General features: G+C 35.7%; 1 protein-coding gene across 2 annotated transcripts in view; it reads left to right on the top strand.

The window, feature by feature from the left end:
* Positions 1 to 5,430: 5,430 nt before the first annotated feature.
* The window catches only part of LOC134369517 (3',5'-cyclic-AMP phosphodiesterase 4D), a 335,504-nt gene continuing 321,018 nt past the window's right edge, over positions 5,431 to 19,916 (top strand). For both annotated transcript variants that reach the window (XM_063085989.1, XM_063085988.1), the window contains exon 1: positions 5,431 to 5,637. In XM_063085989.1, coding sequence (XP_062942059.1) covers positions 5,549 to 5,637 — 89 coding nt within the window. In that variant the 5' untranslated portion in view covers positions 5,431 to 5,548. The remainder of the gene's footprint in view (positions 5,638 to 19,916) is intronic.

Here is a 19,916-nt window from a genome sequence, read left to right as displayed (position 1 = left end):
TGACATTTGTAATATAACAGCGGATATTCTATCCTTATAGACTTAGGATAAAAAGATTTCAAATAGAGAAAAAAAGCTACCCATCAAAAAGATTGATCATCTTTTTGACAACCATTAAATGGTATGACCACTTATTGTGCTCATGAGATAACCAATTTTAGAAATCAATTTTTAAAACTGAAATTATTTCTAACAGTGTAAGAATAGTTTTCCTACCTCACCAAAAAGTTTACAAACATTATCAGTAGGAGTGCCTAAAATTTTGTGTGGAATTTTCTGAATGCTTTCATATAAATTACCCTATTTGGTCCTATCAAAAACTCTTTGCAGTACTTCTCAAATGAGAACCAAATGGATAAGACAATGAAATTCAGCAAGGTCAAGCAACAGTAATCAAGGTCACATGAGAAGTTCATGGTATAACTGTGGCTCTAATCCAGTGTTGCCCAGAGTATTTGACCAATGGTACTTCATTTAAACAAACAAACAAACAAACAAAAAACAGTTTTGGGGACAGGCAGGTAAGTCATTTGGTCATTAACAGTGACAGTGTTTTATTCTGGTTTTGTCAGAGCATCGAAGAAAAAAGAAATTAAATAAGGCCTACCTAAATTAACTGTGGCGAATTTTTTTTTTTTTTTGCCCCTATTTAGGAATGTAAAAGAATATGATGCAAGTGATGCATCTTATTTTCATAAAGCCCTGAGGATGTTGGTTTGTCCATTTATTAAACAAACATAATTGTAACTTTTATTTTTCTAGGCCATTTCCTAAGCCCTAGAGATCCAGGGAGAAAGCAGATGTGATCCATGTCCTTATAGCGTTTAGGTCTATTAAGGAAGCAAGACACTGAAAAAGTAATTACAAATGTGTTGATGCTGATGAAGTGCGGGTGCAGTGGAGACATCACCAGGTCTGGGGAAACAGGGAAGGCTTCCAGAGGAAAGGGCTTTCAAGATGAGATCCTGTATCTACCCTTTCACTCACTGGTCAATAACTGAGCAGGAATTTTTTTTTTTCAGACGGTGTTCATGAATACAATATTGGAAAGAAAGAATTTTTCTGACATTAAATTTTCATAGACAGAAAACTGGACAATTAGATAGTGGCTGACCCCAGATGACTATTACATTAAAAAAATTATGCTTAGCTCCATATTTCAAGTCGTTAGCCTATATTCATTTCAAAATTTTAAAAAGAATTTGGTTTTAGAAATATCTCCTGTTGAATAGTTAGAAAAATCTCCTAAGACTTTGTCAATCACTTAGAAGATAATAACATAAAGTTTATTTTTCTTCCCTCCCATTTCTTCTCCCCTGATTTTTTTCCTTCAGCTCCATTTATCCAAGTATTTAGTTGCATTGGATAGAAATGGCTTGACTTAATTATCTTCCAAATTGCGAGAACATTTCTAAAAATACTCTAATGAAGATGAAAACCTTAAGTGTAAAAAACAAAACATTTTGAATCACTATCCATAGTTTATTGATTGTTTAGTTTTACATTTAAGCACGCCTCTTGCCAATTGTTTTATTCCGTTTTAATTATTTTAGCTGTTTAATTCTGTTTGTGTCCTGAGGCATAAATGAGTAAAGGATGTATCTGTAGAAGCTTAAAACCAGAGCATGCTTTCCTAATGCTCTAAAGACTGTGGAATACCTTCAATTCTGTTAGCATTCTACTGCATTCCCTCTTATAAAATAATTGTCCCCCACTTCAGAACATAGAAAAATTGTCCTCTAAATCAAATAGAGTTATATAAGGTTTAGAATGAATATCTGAGAGCAATTAAATTAAAATACATTATTGTGTGGCACTTCCATTTGGAGAAATAATTTATAGTTGATTATGATAATAAATTAAAATAATAAAAAGCCTTTTTAAAACAATTACTTGTACTAAATGAACATTTGTTTTAAGGAGTGCACAAGTCCAATTGTCAAAGTTCCTTTTGTCACACTTTTTTGCAATGGATTGCTCTGAAATTAGAATTATTACAATGACACTCTCATCAGAAATAGCTGATAAGTAACAGTCTGTTATTTTCTTCCACATTAACTTCTACTGGCTTTGAGTCTGTGATCAGCAACTATTTCAAAATACAACACTATCCTGAAACCCGTCTATCCACCTGCTCTGGTTTCCTGAGGCAACGTATTTCAACATAATGCAACCCCACTAATGTAACTCTTTATTTCTCTGAAGTTTAGCTCCCCCCCCCCCCACCGACTCTCCCTGTAGCTGTTAACCAGTGACTTGGTGTGTAAGTAAATGAATGCCTATGTGGGTTTATGTTTAAATTCTCTCAGTTGTAAATTTGGGAGTTTCAATTTGATTCATAGTAGCTATCTCCTATAAAGGAAATTCTGAGTTTCTGTTTTAGACACCAAAACCCAAATTTGCCATTTGTAACATCTGGAATCTTGGAAGCAAAATCCCAGAAATATTCAAGAGGCAAAGAATATGCCTTATTTAGAGCTCCCCAGAACATAAGATCTAAGTTATTGGCAGGAGGTGGTCATTTTGTTGAGATTTCAATGGGGTTAGGAATTATGTGGATGACGATTGGATGAGCAATGTTCTGATTTCAAAATCTAACTTTTCCTGGGATATAAGATTTAATTTTCAACTTATAAAAGAAGAATTTGTCTCAGGGATGGAACATTTTTCCTTGCCATTCAGTCATGCTTTTGCTAAAATTCTTCTTGAACAATAAACTCTTAATAATGTGACAGTAGTTAAAATATTCAAAATATTTATACTTTATCCTCTTCTACCCTTTGGTACCCATGAAGTAAGAGTTATTATAAACACCTGGTTGGAATATAAATGACAGCAGAAGTTCATCCTAGAAAATATCTTATTCGCTTTTCTTTTCTTTTTCCAATTGTCTAAATTCTATGTCTGTGAAGTACTAGCCAGTCCCTCAAAACAATATCGACATTTATATTTGAAATCAAGGCTTAACTCTGCTCATGATTAATCTCAGAAATAAAGGCCTGGTACCCTAAGAGAGATTATGTGTAACTGTACAAAAGAAATGAGAAAGTGGCAGTAAGTAACTACTTAAGGAAAAAAATGACATTCACATTGGCAGACACTTCTTAAGGTCTTTATCTGACTTCACATTAGAAAAAAGGTCCAAAGTTTCCATCTTCCTGTTTATAATTTCACATTTATAGTCCCACTGATTTTATCTTGCTTAACTATTCTAGATATCTGCTTTCAAGAAGCAGGGGGAAAAAAGAAGAAAGAAATATTTTAGTCAATAATGAAAAAGATAACTTTTCTTCTTCCTTGTACATTTTTGGAAAAGTTAGACATCCTATTGTAGCTTCATTCTGGATTATTATTATGTCCTTATATTTTATTAATTAGGTGTCAATTAACAGAACACTTTTAAAAACATAATTGATAAGTAAACAAAGACAATTAATGATTAGTGAACATGTCTTTGGTGGCTTTAGCCTGGATGGGAAGATAGTGTTTATCTTGCCATAAGTAAAATTGGGATAACAATGAAAGTAATATTTTTCTGCTTTCAAAGCTGTATATGTGGACTGTAGCTTTCATTATCAGAATTCAGTGATGCTGTTTCACCTACAAGCTTTACAACACGGACGGATAGAATGAGAGCTTTGTACTGTGTGCGAGGTGAAGGAAACCGATCTTTGCCAGTACCATCCCTTCTGCTGTCTTGCTTGTCACACCACCCCACCCCGCCCCATCAGCTGTCAGGGACTCCTCCCCTCCTTACCCAGATGACCAGTTCTCTTAGTCTCTTACACCGTCTGCGTTTAGTCTCAGATAAAGCCATTCTGCTGAGCGCCAAGTTGTTCAGCTGTGTTAACTCTGCCAGGAATATTTGCATTTCCTAAGAGCCACCTCAACGTGGAAATTAAATAGTATAAATGGTAATAAGGGAATTTCACACAATAGACAGGCATACTGGCATAGTATAGGCAAGGTGACTACCTATTTTGCTCATGTGAAATGCATATCACTATACAAAGGCACAAAGGCAGTTTGTCAAGCATTAAGATATTCCAAGTTGATTCAGAGAGAATGTGTTTATTTTTGAATGCTCAGCTTTCCAAGGCTGCTGCTGTTCAGGGCATCTATCACTCACCCACTCTCTTTGAGTTCATATGTCAGATAACAAAGAGGTGAAAGAAACTGTAAAAATGTTTTCTATTACTCATCCCCAAAGCTGATATGGACCCTGTAGCATTTCAAGAACCCTTGGTGTGCTGGATGGTGTTGTAAAGATAAGCATCATGTTTAATATCTTGAGCTTTCAAGGAAATTACATGAATATTTCAGACCCATTTATTGTTTAAGAGATAGATTGGGCTTTAGGGGTCTCAAAATCTGGCAGATGTGGTTTTGTTCATGGAGCTCAACTCTAGGTCAATTTTGTCCAGTTCAGAGTGGGTTAAATTCACTCTTGGGCACTCCAAGCCTCTCTAATCTTATCCTGGAGAAGTGGAGCTCTGCCTTGGTTTACAGTTGAGGTCAGCCTCGGGGCAGTGTTTGGACAGGGACTGATGGAATTATGCTGCATTGTTAACATTAAATACCACGCGGTGGTGAGGACCGATGACGGCATTGGGGTCCTTTGACTCCTTGAGTACAAAATCTGGAAATATATGCCTTGCCAGAATGTACTGGACTCATAAAGTATGAGAAGAGCTCTATTTGGCTTTCATCATTTATTTAATTTGAAATAAAGTTGTTTTAAGGGATTTATCAGAGAGTTAAGAAGTGTTTCTAGGGAATAGAAATAGACAAGAGAATTGATCTTTGTTGTCAAAGTCATGCGTTATAATTCACTCTCCAAGGTGACGCAGCATCTCCTTGAGGGAAAAGTGCCAAAAACTTTGAAAATGATCTGTCTGTTTTCTTCTCACACTGACTTGCACAGAGGCACTGGTATTTTTGTGATGATTAAATCCTTTGGAATCTTTGCTAAAAATGACGCCCATCCATGTCTCTATGAAAAGTTGAAATAAGGAAAATGATATTTGGCAGCTAGCTTTGTGAAATTTAGTAGTAATCCGTGTCGAATTTTCCAGTCATGGGCATGTATTTACTTTTTTTTAAAAAAAACGAACCTCTCTCTTTACTTTTTTTAACATTTACACTTGATATAAAACGTCACCCACTTCAATCATACCTCCACTCTGTGTGTGTGTGTGTGTGTGTTGTGCTTTTCAGGAGTGGCATGTGACTATGCTGTTTAAGCAGGGCTGTTATTTAAAAACAAATTTGCGAGGGAGCGTTTCTCACATTAATAATGAGATAAGGTCTGAGTGAAGCAAGCTCTGTCGCAAAGGGCAAGTGTCACGCAGCAGGAAGCCCTGGCCATCCCTTCCAGCCCTGCCTCAGCCAGCCTGCCATCGCTCTGTCAGCGCACACCGCCACACAGAGGAAATGCCCTCACTCAGCCACAAGTGCCTCCTGCTCTTCATGGGGCCCATGGGCCCCAGGGCCCTGCACCCCCTCTGAATTCTCACTCTTCCCATCGATCTTGACATCGTCTTTACCAATGGCTTTTGTTTGGGATCCTCTGGGAGCCACAGTGCCAGGACCACCTCCAAGAACCAAATCAAGATTGCGTTTCTCGAAGTCCTACAGGTATTGCTCTTTCCTTTTGTACCTGGGAAGGATTTCTTTTTCATCTGCCTTAGGCCCTTTGCACATAAGCCTTTGGCCTATGTTGATATGTTTAACTCATAATGTTGACTAAATTGACAGTATATGAAGTAAAAGCTAAGGCAGCGTGAACCTTGAAATAGTCAGGGGTATGTGGGAACCTGCAGAAGTGGAAGGAAGTTGACTAACTCTAAAACATAATTCTGAGAGTTAAATGGTGAACTTAAAAAAGCATTCGTATTACTGCCATCTGGAAAACCAATGTATTAACTTGCCTAATGGATTAATATAGCCAAAATTGTCCATACCAACTTTCAGTTAACTCTCTAAATGCTAGGAAAGGGTTCTTCTTTGATTAAATAAGCAACAACAAAAAATGTTTCAGTGTTGTTTATAAGTATTTCAGAGCACTTTCATGTGGAACAGTTGAAACGATCTGTATGGTATACGTGGTAATTTGCAGTTTTCATCTTGTCCAGCAGAATTAGATACCATGGATTCAAAGTAAATATTTTATTAATCTTTTATTTCTAAAGATTTCTCTAGAAATTCATACAAGAAACCTTGACCTCATGACCTCACTAAATTGTCAGTGACTTTGTTTTACATTAAAGTTAGCCTGCTTTAATTAACTAGGAAAAAAAACCAGAAAAATCTTAAATTTTTCTTCTTCACTTGAGTGTCCCAGATATTTACAAGGAAAAGATTGATTCTTCACAATTTTTTGCTTCTGATTGATTGCAGTTTAAAGCAATTTCAGCAATAGTAAATAGAAGTAAAATTGTTTGCAAAATAGTAAGGTTTTTCTTGTTTAGACCAAATGCAACATATCTGAAAGTTGCCAGGACTATATAGAAATATGTACTAACTCTTGATTAAAATGTATTCTGATTTGCCTGCATAGAAAACCTTCGAAATTTGGATTAAAATAATTCACAAGAACTATTTATTTGCTTTAGACAGTATGAAAGATAATGCCTTCAGAATTTTTTTAGGGAAGTTTAAAATCAGAGAAATCAAATTATAAAATTCACTAGTAACAGTGCATAAGCAAACTTTGACAAGGGCTAAGTGTAAGTTGCCAGCTACAGGTTTAAGTAGTACTTTCATTTGTTTCTATTTCAAAGCAAAATAACTACCATTTATTTTTATTAATTATATCAATTTGTTATGGCCCTGAAATTTGGTTGAACATTAAAAATTTTATGCCTTCTATATGTTTTGCATTCTCCTGAACATGATTCTCATGCTTATTATTTGTATCTCATGCTTGTTATGTGTCAAATTGTATGCTCAGAACTTACCACCATTGATTTGTAGATCTTACTGTGCATATTTCCAAGAGATGGTGGCTTCTAGGCTCTCTTTATTACTGAGATCTGATAACAAGTTCCTTAATATCATAAATATCTAACTGCTGGGTCGAGTAAAAGCAACAGTTTGATGGACTACAGAATTGGAGAAATCTCATGAAGTACAGAGTTTAAGCTTTACTGTATGATTTGCAAATATATTATGATCCTCACCTTCTGGGTCTGACAAAGATATTTTCATTTTCATTTGGTCAAGTTCTGGCCCTTTTCAAAATACAAGCACTGGCAAAATTAAGGATGAGTTTGCATGTATTTAAATGTCCCACGTTTGTAGTTCTAACAAGCTTCATTTGTAAAAAGCTTACAAGGTAAGAAAGCCATCTCAGATAGCCATCATGATCTCCTTTGAACTTTGAAAGGCCCTGTGACTCATTTATTTCCTCTTAATTTGAATATTAATTGCCCACATAATAATTAATTCAATCATTTATGTGTACTATTTTTATTATTCTCGGGTCCTATTTTGTCTTCCCAGTTGGACTGCAAATTTTCTGAGACCAGAGGCTCCCTTACATACAACTGGAGTGTCACTAATGCCTATTTGATGGAGCATCCTGCTATACTGTCTTATTTGGTATCATCCCATGACATGTTTATTGGCATAACCAACTTACTGATATGATCATACCTATCTCAGGTCAAGCGTTGAGTTAGGGTTTGGAAGATAGGAGGACAGTTGACCACATGGTCTCACATTTCCAGAGGTCTTTTACCTCTCCAGAAGAGATTATGCATTCAGCCACAGAGATATACTGACAACAATTTAAAAAAAAGATGTTTATCATATAGCTTTAAATTTTTACCAGACCATACCACCTAAAATGGACCACGAGTCAGCATATATATGTATGTGCACACACACACATGTGCACACACAATTAAATGCTATAATTATCTTCTGAATAGTACAGTTTTATTGCATAGCATTCCTGGACTTAAAGGTGTTAAGCTGTTTAATGTAAACATTTAAAATGTTTCATAATTTTACAACTTTGTTTTGCATTTCTTTGTTTCTTTTTAATTTTTTTATGTTTATTTTTTAATTTCTTCTAAGCCTGCTTTTTCTTCTCTGATCTACCTTCCTTCTTTTTTTTTTTTTTTGTTTTTGGTTTTTGGTTTTTGGTTTTTGGTGGCTGGCTGGTATGGGGATGTGAAACCTTAACTTTGGTGTTATTAGCACCATACTCTCCCAAGTGAGCCACCAGTCAGCCTCATTTTTAATTTTTTTTATTTATCATTATACAATGTAATCAATTTACATGAAAGTAACTTAAGCTTATCTTGACCTTTAAGAGGCTTTGGATATGATTCCACTCATGAAGCAACTGAACAAACTGGACATTAAACATTTCCTCTTTGAATTTCTCTCTTAAAAGGTTGTTTGCTTAAGAATGATATATTATGTAAAATCTTCACATGTGACTAGTTTAGTGTCATTGTTTTTCTTTGAATATCAAATGGAGATTAAAAAAAGGATACTGGCAGTGCACTTAGCTTTAAGCTGGAATACTTTCCTTTGGCATTGTTCTCTCTTCCTGGTAACATTCAGGCTTTAAAAGAAAAAAGCCAAGTCTACTAGTAGAAGATGTGAAATTCAGCTGGAGTCTTATTTATTAAAGTAATAGCAAATCATATACATTTGACGAGCGTTGGCTCCTGAATATACAATCTTAGACAGTTATGTAATGCTCAAAATAGATTTTCAGCAATGACAAGTTTTTGTCTTTTGGGGGTAAAAGTACATTTTTTAAAAAAGCCCAATATGATTAATATATAATCATATATAACTTATTTAACTAAGTTTGATTTGAGGCAGAAAGAGGGAAGGGAAAGGAAGTGGAAAGGGGGATAGAGAGAGGACAAGGTTGGGGGAGAGGGGAGAGAGACGGGAGAGCTGGGTGAGTGGAGCTTATATAATGAGGAAGCTCATTTTCCTCTGCAGACCCAGAACTGAATGCCAACCACGTTTTTGTTTGTTTGTTTTCTTTTCTTTTTTTTGTCTTTTTCGTGACCACTCAGCCAGTGAGTGCACCGGCCAGTCCTATATAGGATCCCAACACGCGGCGGGAGCGTCGCCGCGCTCCCAGCTTCGCACTCTCCCGAGTGCGCCACGGGCTCGGCCCTGTTTTAATTCTTTTAAAGAAATTTTAAAAATTGAAACATGATTGATTATACATATGTGTGGGGTACAAAGTTGACTATCGGTATTTGTGTACAATATGTGACGATCAAATCAGGATAATTAGCATATCCATCATTGCAAAATGTAATCATTCTTTGTATCCATTAACCAATTTCTCCCTAACCTCTTCCCTCTCTCTCATTGCCACCTCTAGTAACCACAGTTCTGTTCTCTCTGGAGGTTCAATGTATCCAACTATTTTAAGTAATGGTATCCGTGTTAGCATTAGGGTACTGTTTACCAAGGTGAGTGCTATTTTGAAGGGCAAAGCACTGATTTGTCACCTTAGGTCCTGGCATATTTGTGAAGATCCACCTCATTATTTGAGAGTGAAACCTCTCACATCTGTTATAGAGAAAAGACAAGGGGAATGATGTGCTCTTATTAGATCTGAGAAAATAAGCAAGTGAGTGAATTTACGTTGGGGGTTTAAATATAGTACTGGGAAGAAAAATGATTTGAGAAGCAAAGAAAGAATCAAGGAGCTAAGACTTAGCAGGCTTGTGGACTCTGACGACTCCAGTAAGAGAACACTAGGAAATTTTGTGTTTTTAAAAGTATTGTTTATAATTACAGTAAGTAATTACAGAAAGTCACTCTTCTAGAGATGGTCATGTCTTTCAACCAGAACAAATCACAACACTTTCTGCTTTCTGTCTTCTCAAAAAAGGGATGTTAAAGGGAACGTTGTATGTGGTGACTATGGGGTTCATAGAAGAGAAAACCATCCAGGGTACATGTACATGGCGGGCAGAGATTATTCCACAACATCCCAGAGCCCAGAAACAGAAAGTATCTCTTAGTTCTCCTGCCCCTTATACTCACAGGGGTCGTGGGACACACTACATAATTGAAATTCTCAGAAAATCTCCAACTCTCATTTTTGCCAATAGTTTCCACATCTTTCCCTCCCCAGGATTTTAGCAGAGCTAAACCCAATAGGTGACTAATTAAACACATCTGAGCATACTTGTAGCTCTTGTAGAAGGGCTAATGAGTAAATTTGTTTAATGTGATATAAACAGAGCAGAAGTAAGGATTGTCAATCAGATCAGGCTATGAAATGATAAAGCAATATTTGCTAAAACAAGAAGACCTAGATTACTTGAAATCATCCCCTGTACTCTTTCACAGTTGTGTTCAAATCTGTAACTTTGATCTGGAGATTTTATACTAGTCGATACAAGCAGGGATCATAGAAGAATATGGTCTCATAGCTACTCTCTGCTACTACCGAAACTTAAGTAGTGGTACATCAGTGGTTGTCAAGTCAAACCTTACAATGTCCAGGAGACGATGCTGGCTGGAGCCCACATCTTAGAAAGGGAATGAGTGTCACCAACAAGTCAATACACCAGCATGTAACTTTCTAAGGGCCACATAAATACCTCCTGTTGTATTTTCTATTTTTCAAAACTTTTCAGATGTAACACATATGATGACTATTGTTTTTAGTGTCTCCCAACTTACTTCATTTAATTCCTTAGGATAAATGAAGAAGATGAGCATAATTACCACAAATAATAGAAGAATTGGAGATGCAGGGACCAGAGACCACACACACATGTGGTCAGAAAGTCTGGAGTAAGAATAATAAGAGCTAATTTGTACCGGGTGCCTACTATGAACCAGGCACTGTTCCCAGTGTTGTATATGCATTATTTCTTGCAAGTCACCCTCCAGAACAGCTCCATTACCTTTATTTTATAAATGAAACTATTCAGGGAGAGTTTAAGAAAGTTGCCCAAGTATGAGCCCTGCAGTCTGTCCTAGAACCTGGACTCCTGAATAGTCACTCTGCCACCTACAGTTTCCTGGCCAGATCCTCTTATCACCACATGAGGAGGAATTCCATAATGAGAAGAGTGATTCTAATAAGCGTACTGTCTTTCTCTGCTCAACTCAGAATCTTTCTCTGAAGAAAGAACACCTTATAATTTGATATAGAATAAATTTTTGTGATCAATTAAAATATAAACCATTAAATAATATCTAAACTGTCCATTAGCTTGATTGATATTGGTTTAAAGTAGTGTTAAGCAAAAGCATTAAGAGAAAAATATTCCTAATATAAATTTTTTTTAAAAAAGGAAACTAATCAGTGATTTTATGTGGTCTCCTTTTATTCCCTCCGTAGGTTTTGCTTCATAGGCTTCCATCTGGCTCATTTCATCTGGCCAAAAACATTGGTCATGTGGTTGTATTTTACTGCCAAAATATTGCTCCTTAGCCAGCTGCTTAGAGGAGCCAGAAGATTTTTTGAGCTAGAGGTTAACTTTATCCTATGCTGTGCCTAGTTATTCTACTGGCATTGTCTTGACTATTAAATTAGCCTTCTGAATAATATTCAAAATTGTGAATAATATTGCCTAAATTGACAATGAAAAAATAATTACCCTATAGGCAACATTTCTACCTAAGAATGACAATAATGTTAAAAGTTATTGCACATTGTGGGGAGAGAGCATGGAGAGTAGGAGAAACTACTTTGGCTTTAGAGCCAAACGGACCAACTGGGTGGTTTCCCTCCCTAACCTCCATGTGCCATATCCATGTTTATAAATGGAAAATAAAAATTACTTGTTTTATAGGATCATTGTGCAGTTTGAATGAAAGTAGGTGCAAAAAGGTACGACTGCCTACCACCTCTTTTATAGCATCTTCCAAATTTTTCTTATCATTTCACGAATTTTGTGAAACTTCTTTTATGAAATACATTTAGAGATTAACCGTCATTGCTGGGACCACTCTTGGTTACAGAATAGTACTGTACAGCTGGTTTATAAACAGTTACCTTATAAGCAACTTGCAAACAGGCTCACCTTGGAAAGGAGGTGTGCAGTAATGGTTGAGAGCTCACTGGCTAGAGAGCCACATTGCAGAGGCTTACATTTCCACATTGGGCAAGTTACTCAACTTCATGTGCCTCAGATTTTTCATCTGTAAAATGGGTGTTGTTAGGATTGTGTTTTAGCCATGTAAAGTGCCTGGCACACAGCACTAAAATAAGTGTTAACTATTATTCATACTAGAATAGAAGCAATTTTCATCTATTTTTTTCAACCTCTGTATGGCCAACGCTTGGAAGTGTGTCTGGCACCTAGTAGGAGCTTGATGTATGTGTATTGAATAAATTAACCTATTAGCAAATGTTTTTAGACTCCTGACAATTACGAGGACAGTCTACTTCTTTTTTGCGTATTTATGGGAACACAGGGTAAGAGCTAAAGAGGCCAGAGGGTTCACCTGCTCAAACCCATTCATCGTACACAGAAGAATTTGAAGACCCTTACAAGGCCCTGAGGTCATGCGACTTGATAGTGCCATTGCCAGAGCTGGAACCCATGGCTCTGTGTGTTCTCTGAACATCTGTGCTCCAGCGTCGCACCCCCCACTGCAATAAAATCCCATCCAATTCAATGCCTTCAGTAAGCAGCAAGGGAAATTACTTGGGACCCACTTTTTGCAATCGGGAGAATATGTTTCATAATTGGGCAACAGCCATGGAAGATCAGACTTCTGAATAATAGAAAGATTCTTCCTTTAAAACTAAGCTCACACATTTTACCTACAAGTCTAAAAATCACTTCCAACAGCTACAATAGGGTTTTTGTAGGGAGGGATCACTTTGTAAACCTTTTTGCAGGAGGCATTGTCTGCATTTTTCTAAATTGAAGGAAAACCACATCTCCACCATTCAAAAAAAAAAACCTCTACAATGATCCATGTAGACCAGGAACAGAGGAAGAGAGGGGAAATACAGTTTGTGAGTTCTCTGTACTGTGAAGATGGCACGTGGAACAACCACAGACAGAAAGATGAAAAACTATGCAATTAGTATAAAAGTACTAATGCCACAAGGTGGCCAGTGGGCTATAGAGCAGCACAGAGCACTGCCAAATGTGAACTGGCAGGGGAAATAAAAAATTAAGGTGGCAAAAGAAGAAAGATATTCCCCTCTGCTGAGGGTTTATAATGATTGTTGTGGATATTTCTGATCGTCAACATGAGAGCCACATTCTGTTAAAACTATATCATTATCAAATGCATAATAGGTGGAGTATTTATGTATAATTGGCAGTTCATGAAATTTATATTATTCATTCTCATAATGTTGATTTTCTGATTTTCAACTAGTACATTTTCATCTTTAAGTCATGAATTTAATGAATTTAAGAGATGGGGAATTCTGTGTGGGGAAGTCAGGGATGCCTTCATAAAGAAAATGACAATTTATCTGCATATAAATTGAAACTTGTCCATTCCATACATCCGTGGGTACATTTGCAGTTCTAGGTGGACTGTCTGTAACTCAGAATTGCACCAAGTCAACAGAGCCTAATGGATGGTGATCTCATTACTGACTTTGTGTTCAGTTAGTTCAGACTTCAATCTCTTGAGTGAATTTGACTTTGCCTCTCCTGCATGGTAAAAAATACAAGCAGGAGGAGGAAGAAGAAAAGGGGGATGTGAAAAGAAGTTTACATATACTTTCTATTACATTACTTAACACAATCTTCAAATAATTTCATATGTAGGAAATATCAAAATAAAAAAATTGGAAGTTAAAAATCAATGGCATCAGTATACCCTATAGTAGTACCTTTTTTTTTTTTTTGCTTGCTACATCTGTTTATGTCTGCCTGCAAAACATAGGTGTCATTAGCTAAGAGTAATTATGTGATGAATTTTTGATTTTCAAAAGTAATAATACAGATTTTAAATATTGCACTGGAAGATAAACTAGCCAGCCTGAACTTTTCTCTGACACATAAATTTTTAGGACGGTGCCTGTATTATGCTTCTAATGCTTGTTACTTGATCCCTTTTGTAATTAACTTGCCTTTAATTGATTTGTGGATTATCTACTAGAAGTTGCTGTGCATAAAGGAATGTTATGGTAGAGTTTGTTTATGTAAGGTAATAAAATAGATCAGCTGGGAGGAGAGGCTTAACACTGTAAAATATCCTTGGTTTTTAGGAATTTTTCTTTTCATGTAATGGCAGTGTTTAGATAGAGAATGAAACATTAGCTGAATCTGAATAGTGTTCTCATCCAAAGATTTATGTCCTGTTTAAGAATCACTTTCATTTAATGATGTAAGTGCATTCTCTAGTGAAAGGGTGGTCACTTTAGGGGAGAGAAAAACATAACAAAAACCCTCTTTTGCCATCTTTAGGTTGTACTTGACAAAAGGCTCTCATCCATGAGCTCCATTAAGTACCACTGCCCTGATCTCAGATGAATTAGAAGACGAAAACATTTCATTGCTCAGATAACTGTTTTATTTCATGTCTTACTAGTTCCTAGAAAAAGACTAGATATTTTTCCACCATAACTTTCCTTAGCTCCTTGTTATAAAGTTGAAAATGGCTTGAGCAAGCATGGTCGAGAGGTTGCCAGTGGCACTGCCACTGGTGAGCACATTTTTGTCCTCTGTCCTCCCTTGTCAAAGAGGACAGGAATGGCTTTGCACAACTCCTGTTGCATGTGCTGATTTCTAAACCCTTGGTTGACATACTCAGGAACAAGAAACATCAGGTTTCCATTCCAAAAGCAAATTCATGAGGATTGAGTCAACATAAACATCAGGGAGATATGACTTGCAGAAATGCCAAGAAAGGGAAAAAAATTATTGGCTGGGGAGACAAATTATTTAGTATTTTGAAGTGAATTAACAAGGCTTAAAAAAAAAAAAACAAGGCTTAATGTTTGTTTTAGCTCTATATGACTTTTTTAAAAAAGTATCTTGCCTTCCAGTGTTGATTTAAAGGGAAAGGACTCTCTTTCTTTGTTATTTACATGTAACCCTTAGCATTCAGTGAGAATCTAATTCGTATAAAATGATCATTGTGAATGTGCCATTGAGTGAGAAAAAAATGCTTAGCTATTTTTACTCATGTAATCAATACCTACATCAAGAAACAAAAACATTATCAGCTTACAAGGAGACCCCTTTCTGCTCCCTTCCAGTCTCTACGTACCTATAGATAATCACTATCCTGACTTCCAAGAGACTGTTTTGCCCACTTTTGAACTTTATACAAATGAACTTTATACAAACTTTATGCAATATAAACTCTTTTATTTTGGCTTCTTTCAGTCAACTTTGTGTTTGTGAGATTCATCCATATTGTTTTATGTGGTTGTAGATTCTTCAGGCTCATTGTGATAGTATTGCACTGAGTGAATATGCCACAATTTACTTATTCATTCTGCTGTTGATGGATTTTGGGGTATTCCAGTTTGAGTCATTATGAATAGAGCTGCTATGAACATTGTAGGATATGTCACTTGGTAAACAAATGTGCATGTAGTGCGTGTAGGCTTTTGTGCATAAATACAGGTTGAGTATTTTCCAAGGAGTGAAATTTCAAAGTTGTAGGTTATGCATGTGTTTTTAGGTACTGTCAAATATGTTTCCAAACTGGTTGCACCATTATATAGCTCCCAAAGCAGTGTTGCAGTTTTCTACATTCTTGTCAAAGTGTAGGTCATCTAGATATTCCATTTTCAATGACAGCATCTTAATAAATGATTGCCTAGTAATAATGATGCCATTATGGTTTTTATTTATGGAGCTGGATCTTCTGATCTATAGGACTTGTTTTTCCAGGAATCATGAATCATAGTGAGCCATTCATACTTTGTCTGTTTCTGCTCATGACAAATAATACTTATCTGTGAAATAAGGGACTACAATAAGAAACTTGGTTTGATATGCAGAAATAGAATTTCCCTTTATTTGGCCCATATTCAGTTTAAATATATGATTTTATTCTTACATTTTATCTGGATTCATTTTCCAACCCAACAATACTCAGTATTAGCAAAACTAATCTTTTATTCTATTTTAAAATTTCCATCTCCTACGTTTAGTGCTAGCTCAATTCTGTGCTCACTTTAATCAGGCTTTCTCTTCCATAAATTATTTCTTGGAAATGGGGTTTTGGACTTCTTCTAAACCACCTTAACCTGTTTAAAAACACTAGCAAATACATAGGCCATGTAAGTCATGACACCATAAACAGATATTGCTTTTTTAGAGATTTTATTACCCATACATATAAAGCAATATTTCCTTTATTCTCTTTCTTCTTTCTTTGTCATTATTGTCTTTATTTTTTTTAATGTCAAGATTCCAGTGATATATGAGTATAATTCTCTTTTGTGTGTCACCTCCTCTAAAGTTCATCATAAATTGATTGATGATCTCAGTCTGGCTCTGGTACAGCAAGTAAGTTGACCTGAGTTCAGTTTGTGCTATGTCAAAATGTGATCATTAATTTCTAGATGAAGTCTGGAGAAATTCAGCATGTGTGATAATTGTGGGTCCTATTTCTTGAAACTTTGAAATCCAGTCCTATAGCTCTCTAATTTGTGGCATGTTAGAAAACACAAAGGAACGTCAAAGCAAGATAAATGTCTTCCCCAGGTTTCATGACATGAAGCAGTATATAACTTTATTACCAGACAAATAATTCAAATCATGAAATTTGAAAAGGTACACAGTTTCTACATGAAAGTCATCTGATTTGGAAATTGAAAAATGAGTTAAGGATTTATTGTGTTCCCGTTTAAAGTTTAATCTCTACTTCAGTGAGCTCTATTACATTTTAGTTTTACTTTTAGATTCCTCAGAAATTAGGTTTTCCTAAAAATATAATCCTCAAGACTAATATTTCTCAGTGCCTAACTAATTCCCTGGGCCCAGCTGAAAGTCATATTCATTCTTTAATGTTACTAAAATATTGTTTCTAATATATAGCAAATAGCAGTTTAGAAGAGCTCACTGTTTTGCCAATGATAAATACAGCCTGGTGTATTTAAATCCACATAATTCATTTTAACCAATATTTTCAAACTATCAAATCTTTTAGCAAACCTACTTAAAAAAGTAGAAGGGCTTATCTTTGTTTTCAACTCCTTTTTGTTGTGCCTGTCATGCCTGCTGCCAGGTAAGATAACAAGATGTGAAATATCCCAATTCAGACAGAAAGGGAATAGCTAGGACAGGGACCATTCTCTAAGTAAATCATTAGCCCTGTGTCAGTGAATGCAGATTGACGCACTTGGCATGAAAGAGTTTGACCTCCATAGGGGGAATGTATTCTTAGATGGTGCTTTATGGAAGAATCTGACAGTGAATTAAAACTTTGGAAAATAGAGCAAAATAAAGGACATGGTATTTTTCAAGCTTTTGGGAAGATCTCTCCTTTCTTCTTTTTCAAACATTTTACTTTATTTGAATGAATATCTAGCTTAGGCCCACCTCCAGAAGCTGAAGAGAAATTTACACTTTTGCTGAAAAGAGCAAGTCATTTTATAAACAAACATTGAATTCTGTGGCTTAGGCCAGTGCCTCTCAAATTTGAATGTGCACACGGGTCTCCTGGGGCTCTTGTGAAAATGCAAATTCTGATTGAGTGAATCTAGGGCAGGATCTGAGATTCTGCATCGCTAACAAGCTCCAAGATGTGCTGCTGCTGCTGCTGCTCCTTGGACCACAGTTTGAGTAGCAAGGGTTTAGTATATAGGTGTTAGAGTGAATTCTTCAGGTAGAGTAAATTTTGCAAATAAAATACAAGTGACTGGTTCTATGTGAGATTAGTCAAAAATTAATTGCATCCTTTTAGTGGAGTCCAAAAGTAATCTTAATTCCTATTAGTATAGTAGAGACTTCATAATATAATACACTAATGCACTAACAAAATACCTAAACACTAAAAACAAATCTGTTTAGCAAATGCTTAAAATAAATATCTATAGATCTTAATGGTTTATTTCTGGTACAATTGACAGAAACAGTCTTAAGAAAACAGTATTGAGAGGGAAGATGAGTATTAAAAAAAAGAGAATATAAGCTAGTTTTTTGTCTGAGACGTTCATAATGAGGTTGCTGAAATATCTGCTTTTGCATCAAACGGTTAGTCAATGAATCTTAGTTTTCCATGAATGATTTAAGCCACTGAAGCAGACCCCTGAGACACCTACAGTAAGAATTTAAGAGATTTCATTTGAATCCTGTACCCATTTCTTAAAGTAAGAATTTAGATGAAGTTTCTTAAATTCTTACTTGGGGTGTCTGCCTAAATACTGCCTCCATTCTCAAAGAAGAATTTGTCATACTTCTGAGGAAGCTATCGTCCTATACCACCCGAGATATCATGAAGTTTGTGTTAAAAATAGAATCTGTGATCAGGGGCCACTTTTCAAGCATTTTCACTTACCCCTTACTATTGTGACAGTGAACTATAGGGACAGGGGAAGGCATGGGCCAGTACATCTTAGTTTTCATTGGTTTACAATTACTGCTAAGGAATGACTAAATAGATGGAAAGTATTTTTATGTCAACCCTGTGAAAAAGTCTTTCCCACAAACCATTTTGTATAATGTATGAAGGCATAATATAATTTTTAATATTCAAATCCAATTTAAGACTTTTTTTACTTACCACTTATTGTATGTCACCATGCAAAATATAATTTCTTATTCCTAATGTAAAGTTTCTTTATTGTAATAAATAGAGTCCCAGCATAAAACATTTCTTTAGGTTAGTTATAATATGAACTATACTGGTTTTTGCATGGAAGAGCAGCAGCAAGCTTAATTAGATTTCCACTCTTATTTTGGCTCATTATACAACACCAGGCAAGTTTCTTAACATCTCAGGGCCTCAGCGTTCTCATTTAAAATTGAGTGTATAGACTATATAATGACAATATCCCTGAAAGCTTATAAAAATAGCATTATGAAGATATAAGAAAACTATAAATGCCCCAGGATATGTGCCTTAATATTTCTCCATATGTCAAGCATGCACTCATGAAATCAACGCCAAGCCTAGGAAAGATCAAAGAAAGGTTCAATGTCCCTATGAACTTATATGCAATTCAGTCATTCATTCAACAAATGAATATTGAGTACATATAATCTGCTAGAGATTTGAATCGCCAAACTTTATGCTTTAGTCTCTGATATATGTTGTTTAAATCAGGAGGTTGGCAGACTTCCAAAAGTGACTCCCTTGCTAACATTGTTCTTCTGACTGAATGTTAGTAAGTATAAGACAGAGGGGGTGTGTGCATGATCTCGCTTATATGTGGAATCTAAAAAGGTCAAACTCATAGAAGCAGAGAATAGAATGGTGGTTACCAAAGGATGGGGGCAAAGTTGAGGAGATGTCGGTCAAAGGATACAAAATTTCAGTCAGACAGGAGGAATAACTTTAAGAAATATATTGTGCAACATGGTGATTATAATTAATAACAATGTATTGTATATTTGAAAATTACTGCCAGAGTGGATTTTAAGTGTTCTTGCCACAAGAAAAAATAAGGGAGGTAGTACAGATGTTCCTTAGCTGGATGAAGCCGTCCCACAATGTGACGTATTTCAAAACATCATGTTGAACACCATAAATGTATACAATTTTTATTTATCAATTAAATATTTTTAAAATACATTTTAAGAAAAGAGAAGTGGTGTGAAAATGGAGACTAGTTCCTACTTTATGTTGTATATCTGGAGCTCCAAGGAAAAGACCTCCCTGATGCCTCGTCTCAAATGGATTAATGAGAAATTAATGGGCTATTTACTTGCTCAGTTGATTCAACTGGTTTATGTGAACCTATTAGTAATTTAAACTCTGTCACATTACCAAAACATATATTTAGATACTATTAAAATATATACTCAATCATT

The sequence above is a fragment of the Cynocephalus volans genome, chromosome 2 (assembly GCF_027409185.1).
Source record: "Cynocephalus volans isolate mCynVol1 chromosome 2, mCynVol1.pri, whole genome shotgun sequence".
NCBI classification, from domain to species: Eukaryota; Metazoa; Chordata; class Mammalia; order Dermoptera; family Cynocephalidae; genus Cynocephalus; species Cynocephalus volans.
Note: the sequence above shows the minus strand (reverse complement) of the source record. Positions and strands in the feature narration are given on the sequence as shown.